This window comes from Tenrec ecaudatus, chromosome 13, assembly GCF_050624435.1.
Source record: "Tenrec ecaudatus isolate mTenEca1 chromosome 13, mTenEca1.hap1, whole genome shotgun sequence".
NCBI lineage: Eukaryota > Metazoa > Chordata > Mammalia > Afrosoricida > Tenrecidae > Tenrec > Tenrec ecaudatus.
Window position 1 is genome coordinate 10835698 of NC_134542.1, and position 24470 is coordinate 10860167.

The following is a 24470-nucleotide window of genomic DNA, read 5'->3' on the forward strand; positions in this document are numbered from 1 at the left end:
AGAGAAAACATTTGAATAATTTATTCACCCATACTTTTTGTTGAAATAAAATTCGTCATAAAACATGACCTTTTAAAGTGTACAATTCAGTGCTCTTTTGCATACTCTCAAAGTTGCACAACCATCTCAAAATCAAATGCCAGAAATTGTTATCACCCCAAAAAGTAGACTTTATTTATCAGCTCTCTGGATTTGCCTACTGTGACATTTTTTGTCAATGAAACCATACAATATGTAGCCTTTGTGTCCTGCTCCTGCCACTTAGAACGCGTTCAGGGTTCATGCAGGCTGCATCATGAATCCCTTCTTTGGTCATGCCACATTTTGTTTGTTCATGTATCACTCAGGGATTTAGTGTTCTTACATCCAGGCGAACACGAGTTACAGTGCTACCAACATTCACATGCAAGTTGCTGTGTTGACCTATGTCTTTCTTTTAGCTCCCTCTTGAGGAATAGTTTCACTGGATATCTTAATTCTGGGTTGACAGCTTTCTTCGTCATTGAAGACATTGCTACCCTATCTTGTGGCCTCTGTGCACACATTTTCCTTGAGACCGTCTCCTTTACCGCGAGCACTTGCAATGTTTCTCTTGCCCCCTTATTATGTTCAAGGAGTATTTAATTTCTAAAACGGTTATTTTCGGCTCATATTCTGAGGAACCTACTGCGAACACGGAACACTAAGAGTTGACCCATACACAGGAGGTTTACGGTAAGTTTTCTTGAGAATTCCTAAAGCCATTAAGTGGGAACACTCATTGGCTCTTAAGAGTTCCCACCACACAGTCCAACCTTCTCATTATAATCTTGTTTCCTTATAGATGGCAAATTCCTCTAGATTAATACTATCAACACACTTCTCCAGGCTCCAGCTACGCGGACAGTGCAAGCATTCTACAACAGAGGACACATCTTCTATTACCACACACGTATGTACACATTTACATGTTGGCCTGAATCCTTTGACTCCTACTCAGGTGCCTTGTATCCATTCTACCACTGTTTTAGTCCATTGCTAAGAGCTTCCTCACCCCGACTCAACTTAACCTATTTAGCATCCTTTTAAGTCCTTGGGTGCTTAAGGTGGTAGTCTAACCAAAGTGTGGGTGGTACCAGCCCACCCAGAGGTGTACTGGAGGAATCTACTTCCAAGACCAGCCCCTGAAAACCCCATGCAGGAGCAGTTGCACACTGTCACCTCTTCCGGACTCTGAAATGTCACAGTGGAGCCCATTCTCTGCTCCAAGAGGTCTCAGCATGACAGTGGCTCCTGTGTCAGTTGCATATCCTTGAGCTCTTGCTAATGCCTAAGGGAGAGCCCTGGCGGCATGTGGTCAAGCACACAGCTACCAACGGCAAGGCAAGCGGCTTCAACCCACTAGATGGACAAAGATGAAGCAGTCTGCTACTGTAAAGATTAGAGTACTGGAAACACTATGGGCAGTTCTACTCTGTTATCCCGGGTTGTTGAGTGGCAATTGACTCGAGAGCAGTCAATTTAGTTTCATATCCAATCAGCACGTCTTCCTCCTTCAGTTCACCTGTATTTTAGAAATTTACCAAAACATTAAGCCAAAGAAACATGTTGATGACATGAATAGTTATATAAATTGGTTTGGTAAAACATTTATTATTAAATACCTTTATTTGGGGGCTTTTACATCTCATCACAATCTATACATTCATCCGTGTCACGCACATTTGCATGTTGCCATCATTCCCAAAGCATTGTTCCCACTTGAGCCCCTGGCATTAGCTTCCCATTTCTTCCCCCAGGACCCCTGGATAAGTTAGATTATTATTTGCATATCTTACATTGTCCTCCACCACACACCACCTTTCCATTGTTGTTCCCTTAGGAGGTTTTATGTTGATCCTTGTGATGAATTCCCTTTCTCCCTTCCCCTCCCCTAATCCTCCTGATCTCTCCTTGTTGGCCCTGAGGGGTTTATCTGTCCTGGATTCCAAGTGTTGCAGGCTCATGTCTGTAGCAGTGTGCATGTTCTGATCTAATCCGATTTGTAAGGTAGAACTGAGGTCATAATAGTGGGGGGGGGGCGGGCAGGGGAAAGCACCAAATTAGAGGAAAGCTGTTTCATCAGTATTATACTGCACCCTGACTGGCTCATCTCTTCCCTGTGACCCCTGTGAGGGGATGTCCAATTGCCTATAGATGGGCATTGGGTTTCCACTCCATGTCACCCCCCCACCCCCCTCCCAATCACATTGGGTATGATTTTATTCTGGGTCTTTGATGCCCGATACCTGATCCTATTGACACCTCATGATCACACAAGCTGGTGTGCTTCTTCCATGTGGCTTGGCTTTGCCTGGTTTCTGCACTTATTAATATCTCTGCATGTCTATCTAGATAAGTTAGGCAGGATAAACAATTTGGAGATGAAAAGAATGGGACCAATTGTTCTGGGGGGATATGGAAGAGGAGGTGGGAGAAAGGAAGGTGGGTGGGGAAACCAACCCAGGGACAAGGGGACAAGTGAACCAAAATCAATGGAAGGGAGTAAGATGCCTAATGGGGCTTAATCAAGGGCAATATAGCAATGAGGAATTACTAAACCCAAATGAAGGCAAACATGATTGTGGGACAAGAGGAAAGTAAAATGAAATAGAGGAAAGAACCAGGAGGCAAAGGACATTTATAGGTCTTAATACAGGCATGTACATATGTAAATATATTTATATAAGATGAGATGGGAATAGAACCATGCACTCTTATCTATATGTTAAGAATTAAGGTTGCAAATGGACATTGGGCCTCAACTCAAGTACTCCCTCAACACAAGAACACTTTGGTTCTAATAATCCGGCATTCTGTGATGCTCACCTTCCCGACATGATTGTTGAAGACCAAATAGGTGCATAAGCAAAAGTAGTGAAGAAAGCTGATGGTGCCCGGCTATCAAAAGATATAGCGTCTGGGGTCTTAAAGGTTTGAAGATAAACAAGTGGACATCTAGCTAAAAAGCAACAAAGCCCACATGGAAGAAGGTGATTTCTTAAGCATGGATTCAAGTCAGAAATTACTGTTAAGATTTGACCTTATAAAAACACAAAAGTTCTACACGTCTGGTAGTTACATAATCTGGTGTCAGTTTGGGACTTGAGAGGAATGAGTGAAGGGGTTGAGTCTAGGTTGCATCATAGCCAGTGAGGCCTCTGTGTGAACATTCCCTTCTCCTGCGAATTCTGGGAATTCCTTTATTTCCTTCTTGGAGGTGGGAGACACTCTCAGGGTCACTCCCTAAGAGACGCGCTACTGACAAAACACATGGCACTATGCTGATAGACCCCATTCCCTGGGAGCTGAAGGAACCATGTGGAGACCCTTGCCAGCGCTGAGATGCTTACACCACCACTGGATCCCAAAGTTCCCACCAACTGGGCTGTGATCTTCCTGAATTCAGCATCAATCCATGTGTTTCGTGAGACTAAAGAGGACTTTATAGATGGGTATTGGACATATGGGCTGATATTAGACTTATGGACTTGATCTGGACTGGACTTGGGCTGTTTTCTCAATGTTCAATTGCTCTTGTATATAAAGCTCTTTCTTATACACATATGTGTGTTTATAAAGTTCTCCAATCTACCCAGACTATATAATAAAATAGGCACAATATTAACAGTTTTGATCAATATCAATATACTAGAAAGGTACAACAAACCAATTTTTAAAACACTCGTGTAATTTATTGGCACAGAAAATGTTTTTTAACTTTAATCAGAAAAACGTAGGCCTTCAAGGTGAACTTACAGATAAATGAATGAAAGCTTACTTTTACAGCCTCTTTCATGGTACCCCCACCCCCTTCATTCACTTGGTTGAGAATCTCAGCAACTACTCATTCTAACATCACATAAAAAGACAAAATACCAACAAAAATGAAGCCCGTCCCCCCACCCCCACCACCCCCCAAAAAACCTAACAAGCTCACAACCATGTTGACATCTTCACCGGTAACGTACCAAAACGAGAGGCAAACTGTTATCGTCACTGATCTACAAAACAACGCTACTGCACTCCAACACTGGCTACCAGTACAAAACAAGAAGGGAGGTGGATGGAGGGGCTGGGATGCCCTGCCAAAGGCAGGGAGAGCCACTGTCCTGCAGGGACTTTCTGACCGACAGTTTTAACAAGGTAAGACTGGTAGATGGAACGGACCATGGTAAGAGCATCAGACCACAGAAAACACTTCAAATCCGGGGCTTGGGGCAGAAATGGCTGTAAAACATTTACCAACTGCCCCGACCACACTGGACTACCAAGTGGCTTCCCACTCATGGACCCTGAGTCTGCTGCCCCTGTGTTGATCCTGATTCATGGTGCCATAGAACTGTCCCCAGGCTGCCAGGCCTGTGGTTTCAATCATGCTGCAGCTAGTACTTGAGCACCTCACTGTGGCACCCAAAGGTGCTTTGGTTCAAAGATTAATGCTGTAACTAATGACACTCGCATTTCATGATATAATTTAATATTATCAATAAGCTAATTTAACGCAAATGTTAGCAAGAGCTTCTCTTTTAAAACAAACATTTTAAATAGTACAGGGCACGTACAAACTAGGCTAAAATTGCCTTTCAGAGACGTGGAGTCCTGGTGGTATTTCAGGCGTATTCTTAGTCTAAAACACACTCCACTAATTACCTTATTAATGCTCCATTAATTATCCTATTAATTTGCCTATGAAAATTAAATAAAACCTTAGATAAATTGTATTAGCATTGAAATACAAAGGAAACCCAAATCATGTGTTATATATGAAGGTTTTTACGCATCTCCAGATCTACAAACATGATGGCATTTTAACTCAACATCAAGTGTTTTATCGTGAGCATAAGCTGTCACCCTACAAACCCTGAGTCGGGCTTTAGGAGAGAGGCCGTGCTAGAGACTGTAGGAGATAATAATACACGAAAAGCAGTTGGCAAGTATCAAATAAATCAAATGGGCTTTGTAAGTTTTTTGAAAACAAGAAGCTTCGGAGCTACAAGCAAGCTCATCTTTGGCAATGTCTTCTTCCAAACATTTTAAATTGGCTTTGGAATGGTTCGCCAGGGCAGTCCCCAAATTTCACTGTGATCAGAAGACTCCATGACTCTCAAACACTAGTATTGTCAAATCACAACTTGTAGCATTCAACTGGGACACAACGATGGTATTTACACATTTTATCATTATAAACATACTTCCGGAAGACAGAGCTAAAAACATGTGCCCATTTAACTGGGATTTCAGCTGCAGGAAGACTTGGGTGTTTAAACAAGCAAGCGGCCATCTAGCTCAGAAGCAACGAAGCCCACAGATCACAAGGTGCTGAAGGGGTATCAGGCATCAAAGAACAAAAAATCATTGTGTGTTCACCTCCCTGGTACGATCACTGAAGACAAACGTGTGCATAAGCAAATGTGGTGAAGAAAGCTAATGGTGTCCAGCTATCAAAAGATATAGCGCCTGTGGTCTTAAAGGCTTGAAGATAAACAAGTGGCCATCTAGTTGAGGCAACAAAGCCCACACGGAAGAAGCACACCAGCTTGTATGACGAGCTGTCGAAGGGACAAGGTCTCAAGCATCAAGGGGAAAAAAATCCTATCAATGTAAATGTGGGTGAGTGCACAGTGGAGACTCAAAGCCCACTGGTAGGCAGCCCGATACCCCCTTACTGAAGGGTTTTGTGGATGAGATGATCCAGTCAGGGTGCAGGGTAGCAACCATGCCTCTAGTTCTTAAATGCTTCCCCCCCACTCACTATCATGATCCCAATTCTACCTTGCAAATCTGGCTAGACCAGAGGATGTACACTTGTACAGATAGCAACTGGAAACACAGGGACCCAGGACAGATGACTCCTTCAGGACCAGTGGTGAGAGTGGCGATGCCTGGAGGGTAGAGAGAATGTGGGGTAGCAAAGGGGAACTGATTACAAGAATCTACTTATAGCCTCCTCCCTGGGGGATAGACAGCAGAGAAGGTGGGGGGGGGCATCGGACAGTGTAACATGACAAAATAATTTATGAATGATGAAGGGTTCATGAGGTAGGGGAGTGGGGAGGGAGGGGGAAAATGAGCAGCAGATATGAAGGGCTCAAGTAGAAGGCAAATGTTTTGAGAATCTTGACACAATGGATGGGTGTATGGATTGTGATAAGAATTGTACGAGCCTCCAATAAAATGATTTTTTTAAATGACAAAATAATAATTTATAAATTATCAAGGGTTTATGAGGGGGAAAATGAGTAGCTGATACCAAGGGCTCAAGCAGAAAGCAAATGTTTTGAGAATGATTACAATAAAACGTACAAATGTGCTTGACACATGGATGGATGGATGGATGGATGGATGGATGGATGGATGGATTGTGATGAGTTGTATGAGTCCCCAATAAAATGATTAAAAGTAAATAAAATTAAAAAAAATAAGATATAGTGCCTGGGGTTTTAGTGGCTTGAAGGAAAACAAGTGGCCATCTAGCTTGGAAGCAACAAAGGCCACATTGGAAGCAGCACACCAGCCTGTGTGATCATGAGGTGTCGAAGGGATGAGGTATCAGCCATCATCAGAACAAAAAATCGTATCATTGTGAATGCGGGCGCTAGTGTGGAGTGGAGACCCAAAGCCTATCTGTAGCAACTGGACATTCCCTTACAGAAGGGGCGCGAGGAGACGAGTCAGTCAGGGTGCAGTGTACCAACGATGAAACACAAAACTTTCCTCCAGGTCCTAAGTGCCCCCCCATTATCATGATCCCTATTCGACCTTACAAATCTGGCTAGAACAGAGGATGTACAGTGGTACAGAGAGGAACTGGAAACACAGGGAATCGGGATGAATGATCCCTTCAGGACCAGTGGTGAGAGTGGTGATACAGGGAGGGTGAAGGAAGGGTGAAGTAGAAAAGGGGAACCGACTATAAGGATCTACATGTAAGGGACAGACAGCAGGAAAGTGGGTGAAGGGAGACGTCAGATAGTTTAAGATATGACAAAATAGTAGTTTATAAATTATCAAGGGTTCATGAGGGAGGGGGAAAATGAGGGGTTGATGCCAGGGGCATATGTGGAAAGCAGATGTTTTGAGAATGATGAGGGTAACGAATGTACAAATGTGCTTTATATGCTTTATACAACTGATGTATGGATTGTGATAACAGTTGTGTGAGACCCTAATAAAATGATTCAAAAAATTTTAAAAAGCTGTGTGCTCATCAAAACGGTTTTCATGAGATCACTAGGGCGAGCGAGACATGTGCTCACTCACTTCCTCCCGAGCCCACAGAGGCAGGCCCAGCTGCTACAGCTTGCCTGCCTACTGATTTGGCTGTGAGGCCAACACTGCTGGGGAGCCAGCCGACAAAGATGACCCACCTCACATGGACGTCGCTTGTTTCCAAAATGGCTATTTTTCACTTAAGAAAAAAAGGGTAATTTATGTTAACATGTAATGAGTTTATTGTTTTTAAGTGAATAAATACATTTTAAAAACATTTCAATATTAATTTCTAATACAGTAAGTTTCCATTGACATAAGCCACCCACACAAAGTTCCTTGGAGTCTTCCACGATTGCTAAGTTATGGATCTGGAAGAAAAATGAGCAGAAGCTTTTGGATGGCAGTAAGGAAGCAGAGCTACACCCTCTGTTTTGTCCAATTTACAGAAATTGTTCTAGACAGGGTTTGTGATGGAGGCGGGGTGGGACAGGTGGACCACAAAGAAAGTACTGATATGCTTCTTCAATTGTACAGAAGGAATTATTTTAAGGAAGAAAAGGAACCGCTAATCTCTACTGTCAGAATTAGAGCTAAACATGCCTGCAAATGAGATTACCGAGGTTAAAAGAAAAGGCATCCCAGTGCAGAAGAGGAGAGGAGAGGAGATGTGCGTCCCCTAGCCAGCGGCCGGGACCTTTGGGGGTGTGGTCTGTCTTCAGTCTTGTCATGTTCGACGTTTCCACAGGAGCTAGTCGCCATCGAAAACACCCGTGACAGTTTCTAACAGTAAACAGCACCACGAGAAGTAAATAACATTGGAGCTCCTCTTAAAGCAAACATTTGGGTTCTAGGAGCACTCATTGAAAACAGGGCCATGCCTCAGGGGGTTCCCCTTTGTTGGAAACTTTACATTTCACCTGGGAGAGAAGAAAATAGTCCTGAAAAGTATTTGGACAACAACTGTTTGATTTACTTGGTTCTTAGCCCAGTCGGTTGGGTGGGTAAGGGCTTGCAGCGGTGTCACGTGATCTCTGTCCACACAGACTGAGCGGCACAGCACAGTGCAGCCACTCAGGAGGCCACAATTGGAAACCGTATTCACCAGGAATCACTAGTTCGGAAAACAGATGTTCACTTCTTTCCAGGTTTGTTTGTTAAAGTAAATCATTTGAAGAGGAAACTTTCCAAATATGCTTTCCAGCTTTTGTGGGTGACACAGAGCCCTGGCAGTGGACAATGACCGTGAGGGGCACAGATGGGACAGAGTGATCGCCTCTAAGCTGGTGGGCTGCTCCTGCCCTCCACCATCCTCAACAGAACATGTTTATCCATCAGGGCTGTCAGTCGCCTTCCAGCTACCATGTGACGCTTGGGGAAAAACGATAGAAAATGTCCACTAAACCAGTGCCCGGTCACTGGGGGGTGAGGGTGGGGTGGGGTGGGGTGGATGCAGCGATGGAGGTGGGCTGCTCGCGGAGGCACTCTTCTCCCCCAAACCCCAAGCATTTCCCTTGTGTCTGGTTGTGGTAAGACTGCCAGATGGTCTCTGGAAGAATGAGACATTACTGTACATAAATAATTAAACAAGTTCCTTTGAAGAATAACAAAAAGATATGACTAAACATTAGTATCATTACCTCTTTAAACAAAGTATTCTGTAACTTTAAGGGAACCTGGGCATTCTGCTTAACGTTCCAGTTTTTTCCCAACCAAGTGAAAATAAACAAATGTCTATTAAGATCAGTTTGTCCCCCAGAAAAGCAAACACAAAACAAAAACTGAGGTGCAATCATGTCACAGTTAATGTCATGTCTGCTTTTCAATACATTCAAAGACGATATTTTTTTAAAAATCAATAGTTAAAATAGGCCTTTTGTATTTTCAGTCAGAGAATTCCAGATACCTTAAAAAATTGTAATATACATACATGCAAATTCTTCATATATACAAATTTTCACAAAATCATGACGTTGCAAAGAAATGAGAAAAGGTATGGTGGATTTGACGGACCAGCTACATTTAAATGCTTTACCATGGACATACTCCCAAACACAGCAGTCATTGTCGTTTCAATGAATTGTCTACATGGCCTTTTTATAAAGTTTTCTTTTTATGCAAAAGTCAGTCATGAGGAAGTCTTCTAGTATTCCGATTCAAGAATTCAAGATGTTCTCAATTCACTGCTCATATTTAAGGCCACTTTGGTAAAGGCATTGCAGCAAAAACACAAAAACAATGGCATATTTTTTCATATTTATTATTGTTCACCTGCAAACTGTAGCAAAACATGATCAGCTTTATTCTATGCAGACAGGTATCCTTCTACATTTTTTTTTTTGGAGAATTTAGGCATGTATAAATAGAAGAGCTCTTTAGAAAGGAAAAATTCAACTCTGAATAAAACCTTCCAATTCTGACTTTGTAACTTTCCAGTAGCATTGGGTCAAGTGATTTTGGGTCATTCACTCCCAGATGTGCGACCGCACCTTAACAGTGGCTCGTCTATTTCCCCAGTAACATTTCTCACATAACAATGTGTTAAAGTTACAAATACTGATATGCACAAAGAGCTAATTTCTAAGAAAAATATGTACAGTACTGCAGCAAAATGAATGTGGTATCTGCAATAACTTATTAGCCAATTTTTAATATACATGATACCGCTACCTTTTTCTGCCAATTCACAGGTTACAAGTTGTTACCGGAGCCCTCTGTTTTGCACATATTACCTGGTGTTTAATACACAATGCAGGTTTTTCAAAGACTTCTCTTGTGTTTAAAGCTAAATCAGTGAAACAATACAACAGTGCAAGAGGCGGAGAGATGTAATGTGACCACGTTCAAGTTCGTTCCGGGAAAGTGTCTACATAAGGCTATAAGAAAGGGTTGGTTGATGAGCTTCCTGCTGGAAACTGCCCGGTTGGTGCACCAGTCTGAAGAGAAGCACAAGACAGAACAGAAATAAACAGACAAGCACACGAGCAGTGTGGGAAACACGAGAAAAGCGCACGTCTCAGCAGAGTGAGCGCTGCTCAGCTCTCCCTACCTAAGAAGACTACTCACGCTTCCCGTGTGGGACACACTCTAAGGAAACTCAGTGGGAGGAAGGGGAGGCTGCCTGCTCCCACCAAGCTCCACAATCTCAGAAGCCCTGCATAGGATTGCTAGGGTTCTACTGAACTGGCTGGCTGTGGGTTTGCTTTGCTTTGGGGGGCTGGGTCTGGAATGGACTGGCTGATGGTAGGTAAGGTTTGGCTTGGTTTGGGGCTCCAGGTCCAGAACAGATGCGTAGGCAGTGAACCGGTTACAACAAAACCATTTCATAGGGGTGCTGTCCTTTCACAGGTGGCCCCTCAAGGCACGATGGCACTGAGACCCCTTCTACGTGCGCACCCACGGCATGTTAAGTGTCAAGTCGGCTCTCACTCACAGAGAGCCTGTAGACCACAGCCCACAGTACTGCCTGGGCTGTGCCAGGCTCACAATGGCTGCCACGTGAGCCCCCTATAGCAGCCGGCCAGCACTTCGGTGCGTAAGCGGATGAATCCTTCCTTAAAGTTAGCGAGGACCGCCTCCCTCTGAACATCTCCTGAGTCAGAGCAGGTGGAAGCATCTCACGCTCACTTCCTTCCTGCGTTTCAGAATCTGAAAACACATCTAACAATTAAAGAAGGCCTTAAAATCAAAACAACTCACCATGAAGGGATTACTAGATACTCCAGCAGCTGCGACTTGACCAAAAGGAGTCACCACTGGCTTTGTCTGTCCAAATGCTGCAAAACCTGCACCTTTGTTAGAAGAGAAGCTCCCATCAGAACCTGTACCTGACGAAAGACAACCCCATACTTCTGGCCCTTCTCATGAGCTTCAGAGACAAGTGTACTGGAGCAGCAGGAGCACACCTCAGTGTTTAACTGCCGGTTCCCATGCCCCCTCCCCGACACCACAGACAAAAGTCAAAGGAGTGCTTTGGCCACTCTCTGGAATGGGTGCATCACACTGTCTCACCTGTACAGTTTGGGCACCCAGAAGATTTCACTGGTGAACTAGTGACTATTTGGGAAGGGCTGTAGGGCAGCAAGGGCCCAGGTGGCACAGTGGCTAAAACACTCTGCAACTAACCAAGGCTCAGCAGGTCAAAGCCATCAGCCTCTGTGGGAGAAAAATGAGCAGTCTGCTTCTGTACTAAACACTGGCACCTTGGGAAGCCTACAGAGCAGGTCTACCCTGTCCAGCGGGCCCACTGTGAGTTGGGATCTACTTGATGGCAGCTGGTTCGCTAAGGACCATGCTGGTTTCTAGGTGAACAGCAGTCCAGTATTTCATTATGCATGGATCTCTCATAGACTACGCTTCCAAACCTTGACCCAACCATGGGCTTTAAAAAAGAAAATATGTGATTGTCATTCAAGTGACTTCCAAAATTGTAACCTGCACACTTTGGCAAATGAGAGAAATGGTCTCTCTCTGAAACGGACATCTAACTACAGTTTACTACAGCACACGAACCTCTTTCGAGCACCGTCTTAGTTCAAGTAAAGCACCCTTCTACAACAGGACACACGCACAACAGTGCTGTCAAGACCAGAAACACGTGGAACCCATAGAAGGTCCACACGGCCCTTATGAAACTAAGCAGCTGGCAAGCATGCAATAGGATTCATCAGGAAGGTCCCTGGGGGAGGGACCTGAGAGGGAGGGGCGCTCTGCAGACAGCCAGGGTTTACTCATAGAGCTGCAACCTGGTCATCCGGTGAGTCAATCGAGGTCCACGTCCCCAGAGGCTTCTGTTTTGTGTGGCAAACACTCAGGAGACAATTCTCTTTGTCCATACCCTTACCACTACTGTGACAAAAGAAGGCTAACTAAGGGCAGTGCAGGGTCTTACCATTGGGCTGCTGAGAAAATGCTGTCTGCTGAGGGAAAGCGGCTTGGGCCGGGAAGGCAGGCTGCTGAAAGCTGCCACTGAAGCTGGTGGGAAGACTGTAGGGGGCGGGAGTCCCGAAGCCCGCAGGCATGCTCATGGATGCCGTGCCGAAAGTGGCGGCTGGAGGAGAGAGGGGAGAAGAGTTACACATGGCGGGATGGGTTGGTTTCCAATGCTCAATATCACAGACTAGGTACTATTTCCTTTGGAAACTACTGATGTGTTCTAAAGGCATCTAAAATCCCAACCAGGTCTGCAATGGTAAGGTTTAGTGTCACTGCGAATCAGGATGGACGTGTGGTCACTGAATGACTGACCACCTGCGAGATGCAGGTACTGGCCCTGTGAAGTGTGTTCCCTTACATCCCAGCCCCCAGAGGGAACCAATAAAGCTACGGCCCACACAACATCAACCACTCAGTTTCATTTTAAGAAGGTAATCTAGGTTTTAAAGTTCATCAGCATTCAATTGCCATGTATACAATAAACCGTATTTGTTTTTACAGTCAGTTTTGCTATAAACAACATCCAAGTTTTCAGTTTTACCTCTTGGAGCATCTGCTCGAGTATCAGGGCGGAGGGTGTCCTGTGTAACGAGCTCACTCAACAGGGCTTATAGGAGAAAACAGGTGTGAGGCAGACCGTTAAAAACTCACACAGCCCTGTTACCAGAGGAAAACGTGTAAAAAACAAACTCTAGCACAATCACTGGCACATTCAAAAGGCTGTGTTCGTTTCTAATAAATGCATCTTCCTCATGTACAAGGTGAATGCAGGCAGCATGAAAGGAGGTCTCGCAGAACAAGACTGGGCAGCCTGCTGAGTCATGAAGATCAGGGAAGTGCAGAGATTGGGAAAGGTCTGAAAAAGCCTTTCACGGACAAGCTATAGAAAGTCGGGTGGGCAAGCAAACACTGTGTCCGGCCCTGCATGTATCTAGCTGTTACTGACTCATGCAACAGAATCTGGCACGTTGGAGGGACTGTGTGTGTGAAGAATCATGACCCACTAGGTATGCTGTCATCACCCCCACCGGCCCTGACTCATCAGTGATGAAGTCTGCACCAGAGCAGGACAGATGCCACTGATGCTAGGGCGATGTCCAACAAAGGCTCAACGGTATGTTCCCGGAAGGCTCTCTGAGAAGTAGGAGGCCGACCCCGCTACTTTAATACAGATAGTACATGACGCTATCAAAAGGTCCAAGTCAATGGAAATCCTGACTTTTAAGACTTACCAGCATGGTCAATGATTTAGGCTCAGAAGCTAAGATCTGCAAGCACGGCAAGAAGTCAGGCTTCTGTTAAAGCTGACCAGTCAAGATACACGTTACAGGTGTCTCCTGAGTCATCTGCATGGCTCTCATGCATATAACCGATGGACCAGATTAGAATCACTATTTTTAAAATGACCTTCATTGTTATTCTTAATGAGCACACTAGGAAAGGAGCCAGTGAGCAGCACAAGAGTGAGTGAGCAGCAGGGTGAGGGGGCAGGCGGGCAAGGTCCAACAGAACACGTTTCAGGAAGCGCGAGGAAAACACAACTCAGATTCGCTGAAGCAAAACCAAACACTAAGGAATGATGCGCTAACAGGGCCTGGGCCCTCCCTAGCGTGTCACTCCAGATACTATGAATTCAAGCTCAAGGAAACTAATCACAGCAGCAGGGACAAGTCTAAGGTGACCATAGAGGGAGGCAGTAACATTGGCTGGCATTTACAGATGACCACCATGAATTTTCATGTAACTTTGAGTGCAATGCAACTGTATGCCACACATCCATGCCCACTGTGCATTTTAAACATTGGGTGGGGGGGTGGGGAGAGAGGTTGACCCTATGCCACATGCAGGAAGCAAGAAGGCGGCACGTCAGCAGAAGCCCCCACAAACAGATAGACACACCGCCACAGACCGCGGAACCAGCTGTGGCCACCTACCAAAATGAGCATGAGGAAAGACTTGAGAGTGGAGTGCTCCAGACAGGCCTTTGGAAAGCCAGAAAGAGAGCGGTGTCAATTCGCTTACAGCTACAAATGCACTGGTGCTCCCTCCCCATTCTAAGAGGGTGGGCCAGCTGCAAAGCAGGCAGCGTGAGCCTAGAGAAAGCCCACGGCCATCAGAGAGCCTTTTTATCTCAACTACATTCATGGTGCTGTCAGAGGTACACTGTTAGGAATAAAGGAGATTAGAATCATAATTAAGATGAAGAAACATGGAAGCAATTCACTTTTTAAAATCCATGCTAATAGCTTATTCCTGTGAAGATACAGGCAGCATCGTCTAGATTTCACACATCTTCATCCCTCTAAAAGAAATCTGCACTCATTTTCTGTCATGTAACTCCATCAGCTACTTTCTATCTTCACAGATTGAAATATTCCAGATAAACGGCATCTTATAGTACTGTGACCCTGTGTAGCCGCTGCGTTCCCTTTGCAGTGCTCTCAGGCAGGGTTCATCTGTATCAGACGTTGCTGTTTTATGGCTAAGCAATACTCCCTTATATGGCTAGTTCAGTTTGCTCATCGGACGACAGACATTTGGAGGGTTATGAAACTTGTGGCAGCTACATAATCTCGTGTCAACTTGAGGCTGTTAAGAAGGGGTGATTCCTCCTTGTGGGTGTGGCCTTCTCCTGAGGATTTTGGGACTTCCTCTGGTGAGGTGGGACACACTCTCTCTCTCTCTCTGCTTCACATTCCTGTTGACAAGCCACATGCAGCCACGCTGATGGTAGCCAGAGCCCTGAAGAGGAGTTTATGGAGTAGTAATGGACTTACGGGCTACTATCAGAGTTGTAGACTTGATCTGGACTGGGCTGGGATGTTTTCTCAATACACAATTGCTCTTTGATATGAAGCTCTTTCTTATACATACACGATTTGTTTCTCTGCTCAACCTGATCTAACATAAAAAGTCTTGGCACTATCATGTGTGTCTAAGTTTTTGTGCACACGTGTTTTCATTCCTCGTAGATATATAACCCAGGAGTGAAATTATTGGGTTATGTGGGAACTACGTCTACATTAAGCTTGTTAAGGTGGCATAATGGATTGTGAGTTAGGCTGCGAACCACAAGGTCAGCAGTGAAAATCCCGATTCAAACCCTTTAGCTGCTTTTCTGGAGGAAGCTCTCTGCTCCCACAATGGCAGTTCTGCTCTGTCCTAGAGGGTCACTGTGTGCTGGAACTGACTCAATGGGAGGCCCTCCCCACCCCACCAACTCAACCTACATCAAACTGCTATCTAAAGCAGGTGTACTGTTTTGTATTCCCACCCGTAGTGTTTCGAGTTCTAATTTCTATTTAACAACACTTGCTAGTGCCTATCTTTTTTTTATTGCAGCCATCCTAGTAAATGTGAAGTGGTACCTCACGTCGGTTTTAATCATGATGATGTGGGACATTTTTGATGTCTCTTATTGGCCATTTTCAGATCTTCTTTGGAGACCTGTGTAATCTATTTTTCATGCTTTTCTTTAGGATGCTGACTTATAGGAACTCTCTGTACATTCTAGACACAAATCCCTTATAAATATGTGATGTACACAGTTTCTCTGGACTACTCTGCACTTAAAATTTTCTGGGTTTTGTTAACTTTTCTGTTTCTTTATTTTCAAACTGGCAATTAAGCTTTTCTCTGTAAGAAGTATCAACTACAAACTATGAAATGTTAGAATTGTGCAAGTATTACTTTGAGGGTGGAACTTTGACAAGTAAAAAGCAACAACAACTTTACTATACCACAGTATATCTCGCATGCCCCACACAGCATCTACTCTGGCTTTTGCTTTGCTTTTCCTCCCTCCTGCCCTTCCACATCACCACAAATGTTTTTGTTCTAATGTTCCTCTTCAGGATATAATACACAAATCAGGTGGATTTACTGAGTACGTAAAGATTAATAAAAAATAGTACTGATTAATGCTGATTGGCCTATTTTCCATCAATACAAAACTAAATTATACACATGCTTCTTGGTTTCTAATGTTTATAATTCCAAAGGGAAGAAAACCAGTAAGTATGAAGGTTAATTCAAAAGAGGAAGAAAGCCTATCTGTCCATGTAAAGTCTATAGAGACATGCAGTAATTACAGAAGCAGGCTGCTATTTGGATTGGAAGTTATGTTGGCTTACCCCTAGGTTTTGACCCCTAGTATCAGACTAGCCACCAGCTAATTTTGAACCCTTTGGGCAAGTCCGTGAACAATTTGACAAATTTGTTCTGGCCGGGTCGTAAAACAAAGCTACCCCTTCTTGTTCAGCTCAGCGGTTCTGCAGGTTTACCACAGCAGCATTACAATAGAGGCTAGAAAAAGTCATTCTCTTGGTGATAAGGAGGTCTTAAGATTATAAGACAGGATTTCTAATCACTGAAAATCAAATTTGCACAAAAGGTTCTGATAAAAAAATCTAAGAAGAAAACTACATTATCAAAATAAGGCTTGGACCATTGTAGTCAGTCTCCTGCAGAAGGCTTCAGGGTAAAAAGTTAAATCCTCAAGTTTAGTATATATCCAGAACACCTATCAGTAAAATACTAATTTTCAGACTGAGAAATATCACTAAAACGTCATCAATTTCATATTCAACTATTCCTTGATTCCATCTTTTAAAAGGAATCTCAAGATATATTTTAACAAAATAAACATCAGAGGTAAACAAAAGTCTTTTCTAAAGAAAAAAAAGGAAAAGTTCATCTGTGGGAAATAATGATTATATTTCTGCTTCAGTAGACGCATAGTTAACTTTGGTTCCCCCTTCCCCTCCTCTCGCCACCGTATCCCCAGGGACCTTTATTATATTATTATTATTACTAATATATTTAGTTGTATGTTACACCATCCAATGTATCCATTCACCTACAATTCTGTTATTCGTTTCCCTCAGTTCTCCTTCCATGGGGTTATAAGTCATAATAGCTATCAGTTCCCCTTTCCCCCACCTCTATTCCTACACCCTCAGGGTATCATTACTCCCGTTACTGTTTCTGAAGGGTTATCTCTCTTGGTTTTCATGCATTGAATGATATTATACAAATGAACATATGCAGGTATAATGAGATTAATGGAGGTAAAACAAAGACCATAATGGTTAAGGGGAGGAAACATTAAAGAACTAGAGGATAGTTATATATTTCATCTGTGCCCTGTGACCCTTCTGTAAGGGACTGCCCAATTATCTTACAGGTGGGTTTTGGGTCTCCATTTTGTCCACACTCTGTAATTGTAGGAGGGTGATCAATGAGATAAATTGAAAACCCTTTGTAGTGGAAAAAAATGAAGAGTTGAAAGGCTCTACAATGTTTGCCAATTTTTCAAATGTTGACATACTGCAGTGTGCAGCAAGAAAGAAATCATGTTCCTCGCTATCACCACCATACCACATCACTCCTTCACCCCCACCCTTAAAAGTAAGACGCTATTAAATTCCTACTGGAGTATAGAACTTTGCAGACATATTATGTTGACATTCCCCAATTACCAAGATGTGTGCTTGAGCTCGCACTTGATTTCACATCATGCCTCCACATACACAGCATGTTTCTGATCCCAGCTAGACCCTGATATTCAAGACTAAGACCAGCCTGATTCTAACAACAATGCAGAGACCATGTTGGGTTGGTCCCAGAATCCTACTTTTCCCAACAACCCTGACAGCCATAGAACACTGCTACAGAGATGGATAATAATGTCAGAGAAACTTAGTCAATATAATTATGTTGCAGCAAGGTAAAAACCCATTTTCCACTCCTCAGCTGTTACATGTGTTTATAAGCACCTAGAACCCATCACAGATAATGGTTAGTACTCAATAAGTGTTAGAAGATCGCCTTACCATCTTTAAATCCCATTCACTAAAATAATGATCCACAAAGCATTCTTAAAGTCAACCAGCAAATATGAAATTTGAATTTGAACACAAATCTGGCTGCACCCCCAAACACATCTACTTCCATTTCAAGCTAGTTCCATCAATCCAAAACAATGTATATTAAGAAAGAGCTGTTTCATATATATAATTGATAAAATGTAGAAATAGATACTTTCAATTAAGACAAAGCATTTAAAAAATTAAACTTCATGAACTTTTTGTAAACCTCAAATATTTATTAAAAGCCTAGTATATTAAATACTGACAAACTATGGCTAAAAATACTTATATAAAAAGGCAAATATTAGAAGTTATAGCTCAAACTCCTACTATAACACTTAACATTGACATATTTCTAAGTAAGTATTAATTCTTAGTGGTGCTGATTTAATTGTAATGTTACAGGTATCTCTTGTGCCAACATTGCTACAACTGAAGCTTCAGCTCTAAGACTACTGAGTCTCAAACAAAAACAAGATTACACAGCCCATACAGACTGCAGTTCCTGAAATCAGGCCGTCTAAGTATCTCCGCCTCCCCAACCCCGGGACTAGCTATGCGCCAGTGAAAGACCTGGTTACTACGAAGCTCAGGAACCAAAGGCCCTGCACCTCATACCAGGAGAGCTCCTAAACTTGAGGGCTTCAAATACTCTGTGGGACCACTCCAAGCACTTTTCCTTGTTTTACCACAGATATTTTGAAAACCCTTCATACTTAATTAACCCTCTTACGAAACTGTTCTATGAAGACTGAAAACATTTTAGCCAGGGACCCTGACCTCAGACCACCAAGTCACAATGTCTCACTAGAGTCCTTCTTCAGAGATAAAAGCTCGATTGGGGAGTGCTGGGCCCTAGATCACCTCAAAAGTCCTTGTCAGCTACTCGACTCCAAGACTTTAGAAATCTGTGGGTGGTATTTTTACTACGGACAGAATCTTCCACCTACACTCCATTCAGAGCCCCGTCAGCGGTCCTTTCCTGGGCATCTCTGCAACACACCTCCTCTCAACACTCACCCAATCAGAGCCTGCAGTGGCTCCTTACCTGCTGTTCCTCTGGCATTGGTCTGGAATGGATTTGTGGAAGCCGCCACAGCAGGGCCACCAGCAGCAACAAATGGATTTGTGGAAGGTGGAGCTTTAAAAAATTGGAAACGACATGATCATACCCCCATCCTTTTGCCTTCAAGTAGTTAAAAATACTTGTTCCCTTTACTACATTGAGAGAAAACTCCAGCTTTCTGATGATGAACCATTGCTTTGACTACCTCCTGGTATGCTTACACAGCTCATCCCACTCAGCATCAGAGCCCACTGTGACTCCGGCACACAAGAAGCACGTACCTCCAAAGGGGGCAGGCACACTTGAAGCAGCAGGCTGTGTTTGTGCAGACGCACCCACTGGAACTGCTCCAAAGACATTGCTGAAAACAAATGTTGACCGCGGTCTGTTAAATAAAAGGTGAGGAGGAGGCAGGACAACCATGGGAGGGTGGGGGTGGTGGGAGACATTATTGGGAAGACACTTTTAAAAAACTGAGGAAAATGCCAGGAGTTTTGCTGAGGAAGAATTTATTCCCATCATGACTATCTACCTATTCTTTGAGGGTAACAAGGGCTGTCCTGGGAGAATTACCTTACAGCCCCAATCATACCCCCTCAGATTTGCTTGTTCCCCAAACTCAAAGACCACTTCCAAGGTACATGGTTTGAGTCCCTTGAGCACACAGAACCTGCCATTTTTACCAAAGAGCAGAGCTCCTTAGGCAGGCTAGAAGGCTGGAACCCTCACCTGTATACTCTACAGCCCTAGAGGGACAACGTGTCAAGAAACAAAAGCTATCCATTTTAATACTCTTGTTTATTAAAGGTTTCTCGGATTCTATAGGAATACTTTGTGACTTCACCTTGTGGATCAAGAAAATCCAGCCTCACCCAGGCATAGAAGTGAGCAAATTAGCAGTATCTTAACAGACTTTTCAAGTAATTGTGGATACCGAACCATCCCTGCCTTTCCAAGAGTCAACAGGGATACTTTCCTACGTCATTTATAATGTAGACTATGAGGTCTATGAATTATTTTTTCATATTAGAATAAAACTCACAAGTCTGACTTGCACTTAAATGAACCTTAAATTGATAAGCTTAGGTGATTTTTTGGTGAGAAAATGTCTGCCAACGACCTAACCCTGAATAACCATGGGTTTGTCAGTCATTGTTTCAGAGACAAGAGGTGTGATGGTTTCGTACTTGGCAGCAAAACAAAAGGCTGGTGATTCAAAGCTATCACAGGATGCTGAGCCCTGATGCAAGTCTTTCTAAAACAATACTAGCCAGCACACCTCAAGGTGATACTTTCCTTATTCCATTTTCTTGACTCAGAAGGATACATTAAATCTGCTTTTATCCACTGTGAGGGATACATAACCTCGGATATGTGAGTGCTCAAGGATCAAAACTAAAATGTTGCCTCCAACAAAAAGTTTGAACCACGGCAGCCAGGGCCAAGGAATCGATTTTAATTAGCAGATTCAATTCCGTTTCCTCACGTTTACAAAGCCCTAAAAAATGTCATGTCCAAATGTTATGCCCAGAAACTCTCATGACTTAACCACGTTATCATTTCGTTGAAGAAAATACCCATGGAGTGTGGCCAGTGAGAGGCCAGGTACCTGCTGGCGTTACTCGTGGACGTGTACGCATTACTCGAGGTGGCTGCTGAGCTGAACACACTGTCGAGTTCCGCCAGGGCTGCATACTTGTCAGAAGAGGCGCTTGGCTGACTGGGAACTGGAACCACAGTCGCAGCAGGAGCTTTGCCGGCGGCCCCAAAGCCACTGCCCTGATCACCACCTGGGAAGCAGCAGAAACCAGGAACACAATTACACCCAAAATCTGGAGTCATTTTTTAACCCTAGCTAGTATGTATGCCACGAAGCACAGGCACGCTTAAAACTGATGGGGAGCAAGAAGAACAAGCTGACAGCTTCTGGAGTATTAAACTAACGTCCAGTTAAGATGGTATTGGACAGCATTAGTTGCCATAGACACCACTGTGGAAAGATAAAACGATGTTCCCCGGGACTCTGTATCAATCTGTAACAAGTCTAGATCCAGCTTAAAGTGAGGACAGAGCTACACACCCAGATGAATATAAAAATGCACACAAAAATTGGAACCAAATGTATATGAATTTCCATGGAAAAGATAGGGATAGTAATGGCAGGACACACGCCCTGCACCCATCAAGTAGGACCCTTCTGGAAGTGGGGATTCTTGTTATGTTAATGAAGCCATGTCACACAGCAGGGTGGATCCCAGACCTAATCACTTCCAAGTTGACTCCTTATAAAAAGAGCTAGACAGGCAGACCTAGGGCAAGGACGGCCACACACTGCTGGTAGGCCACAGAAGGGAAGAGAAAGGCCCACAGGAGGACAGGACCACCAGAGCTGTGGGGAAAGCTGCCACCGAAGGGCTCGCCTTGCAATAGCACTGGCCAGACTGCCAGGTAGGCCTGGATGCCTTACGTGCACCAGTGCACAAAACACTACTGTGTCGGGGCAAGGCTGTAATTGTCCTCATACCGGGGATGGCAAGATTGGGGCCAGCAGTCCAGGTGCACAATCTAGTCCAGCACCACAACCATGCTTCCCGCCATTTGTTCTGCACTGAAATGCATATTGGATTCCTGTGGGTGTGATCCTGTTTGGAACGAAGTTATCCTTTTGCTGTGTTAATGAGCAGAAGAGACGTAGACAGATACAGAAAGACAGACGGATGGAGACACACACACACACACACACACACACATACACACCACACACACACCCCACTGCCAAGTAAGGAAATATGCCAGAAAATGCCCACCAGGGCCTACTGGCAAAAGAAGGAAACTACATGCTCACGATTTGGTCTTAGTCTCCAGAACTGAGAGAAAATAATTCTCTGTTCTGTAAGAATTTACTTTTAAAATCCTAAAACACTAAATCATGCAGTACATCAAGATGTTGATTAAAAAAGGTGAAAACAAATATATTATAAAAGCTACCAAATAATCCTTCATTCAGTGCTGTTAATAGAATTTCTGAACAAAATTTGAAATGCCACTGGTGTTTCCTCTTTAAAACAGGTGCAATCCAACCTACTCTGGCTCACAGTGCCTGCCTTCTTGAGTGAGGGCCAAGCCGAGCCCCATGGTTCCCAAAGGCTGGGTTTCTGGAAACTGACCTATAGGCCTCTCTGATTGCTTCTTTGGGTTAGCAGTCAGCAACTTAATTAACCCTTTGATCACCAGGGATGCCTCTTTTGAAGCATGTTGTTCCAAGACGTTTTAAAAGAATCTATCCATTCTTACTTGGTAGTAAGGACTTACAGTTGCCAAGAATTACTCATTGTTGAAATCAACCAGATAAATTCCCTTACCTCCTGGCACACAATGTTTCTATCTCTCTCTTCTCTCTTGGAGTCAGCTTAAGTGACACAGAGCAAGAGCCTCCAGACAGGCCCAAACTTTGCTTCTGTCTGGGTGATGTTTGGTCAGTAATATTCTAGGCTCAGGCTCAAATTGTCCATTTGGGCACTGGAGGGGCTAGGCGAGACCCCCTTGGGCACAGTGAAGCAAGCACCAATGAACTGCTGCTCGTTCTGTGCAGGAATAGGGCAGACTCACAGGGAGGCGGTGATGTCACTGCTCTCCCCTCACCGCCCCCCAAAGGAAAAGAGGGGGAGGACAAGCTCATACCTCCAGAAGGTTAACGACTCCTCTGTGATCCTTCTGTACCCCGAGCTTCTCTAGAGTCATGTTTACTGACTCCTCTTCTGAGGAAGCTATAAGACCTTTTTCCAACAAATCTTAACAATGGGCTGGCACATGCCAGCAGCACTGGCATAGTGAGTGACTTTTAGAAAATCAAAACAAAACCTCCTACGCCCACAAAGTGGGCGTTGGGGTCAGAGGGGGCTCTCCCCTCAGGGTAGTGCTTCCTGATCCCTAGTAATGGGCAGGTTTCAGTTAGGGGAGTGTGGACAAGATGGGAGATAATGAAGGGAAGGCGGGGTTCTGTGCACCAACAGTTTTATGACGCTGCAACTTAAAAAGATGACTGGCCAAAAAAAGTTAATAGCCTACCCACACCGTTATACATGCTCAGTGCTATACAGAACCATCCGGAATGGTTCTCAGGGCAGAGGAGGGACTTTTAAGAGGATTAAAAGGTAGCGTTACAATGTCTGACTAGATGACTAAAAACCAAGTGAGTGAGCCCCACGCAGTCAGTCTCAGCAACGGCAGCACTGTTTCCCTCTGCGCTAGGTGCAGTGCACAACAGAGAAGCACAGGACTCCTTCATAGCTACCACAGAAAACCTGAAAATACAGCCGACTACCCATCAAGATCAACCCTGAATCCTGCCTGAGGACCTTGTGTTTGTCAGAGTTGAGCAGCTGATTTCTCAGAAGTCAATCACATCTTCCAAAATACCCCTGGAAGGGCTGGCCTAAAGTGCTAGCCTTTTGCTTCGCAGCCAAGTGTATTACTCCTTGTGCTACAGGGACTCCAACTCCACGGATCTTTAATTAGTCAGCCATGAGACACTTCTAATATGAGGCCCCAACCTAGCAAAGGGTCCTCACCTTAGTCCATGTGTACAGATGACCAGCGCTGCTCCTCTAACCAGGACAGCAGCCTGATGGCTAGTCAGTGGCTGGAGTTATTAACACATTTCTGGGTTATATCGAGAAGGCTCATCCTGATCAGGACTCAAAAAATACTTTAGATCCATAATGTACCAAGGAATCATAAACTCTAACTTAGAAATGTTGAGTGTACACAAAATTGTGAAACAAGTGAGAAAAGTGTAACATCCTCACGGTGTCATGACTATCATTAAAATGAGAGCACGGTTTCATATACACACTAGTATTCACTTTGTTGAAAGAGTGATACCTTGCCCAGCACTGAAGATATTGTCTAAGTTAGCAAGGGCTGCGTATTTGTCCGCTGTCTGGAGACCACTGTTACTCGTTGACACTCTACTAACAGCCGGTGCTGTCTGATGGCTCTGGGAAGTACTGAAGGCTCCAAAACCAGCACTGGAGGATTTGGGGAAGTTATCAAAATGAGCAACATTAGCATTTACTGATCCAGAACTTCCACCTGTAACAGAATAAACAGAACACTTAAAATTTCTAGACTTTTCCCGATCCCCTTTGGTAGACATCATGATTATTTCTTCCTACGTGAAGTACTCAGTAAGTAGTAACGCTACACCTGTAAGACCAGTTGCCAAGTGGCATCCAAATGTATTCCAACTTGGCTTTTTGTCATTTGTGAAGCTGGGTTTTCAAAGGCTATGACAATGTCGAGTGACAAACAATAAAGACCTTGATAGCCAGAAGCATGCTACTTGTCCTGAAACTCAGTTCCACCCC

General features: G+C 44.0%; 1 protein-coding gene across 5 annotated transcripts in view; it reads right to left on the bottom strand.

Annotated features, from left to right (window-relative positions):
* Positions 1-7448: 7448 nt before the first annotated feature.
* The window catches only part of AGFG1 (ArfGAP with FG repeats 1), an 85344-nt gene continuing 68322 nt past the window's right edge, over positions 7449-24470 (bottom strand). For 2 of the 5 annotated variants that reach the window (XM_075529181.1, XM_075529180.1), the window contains 8 exons: positions 20711-20891; positions 19383-19462; positions 19084-19176; positions 14100-14147; positions 12707-12772; positions 12122-12280; positions 10930-11021; positions 7449-10166 (listed from right to left, as the gene is read on the bottom strand). In XM_075529181.1, coding sequence (XP_075385296.1) covers positions 10107-10166; positions 10930-11021; positions 12122-12280; positions 12707-12772; positions 14100-14147; positions 19084-19176; positions 19383-19462; positions 20711-20891 — 779 coding nt within the window. In that variant the 3' untranslated portion in view covers positions 7449-10106. Of the gene's footprint in view, positions 10167-10929; positions 11022-12121; positions 12281-12706; positions 12773-14099; positions 14148-19083; positions 19177-19382; positions 19463-20710; positions 20892-23985; positions 24196-24470 lie in introns of all 5 variants that reach the window. The other 3 variants (XM_075529176.1, XM_075529177.1, XM_075529178.1) reach the window with 3 other exon arrangements.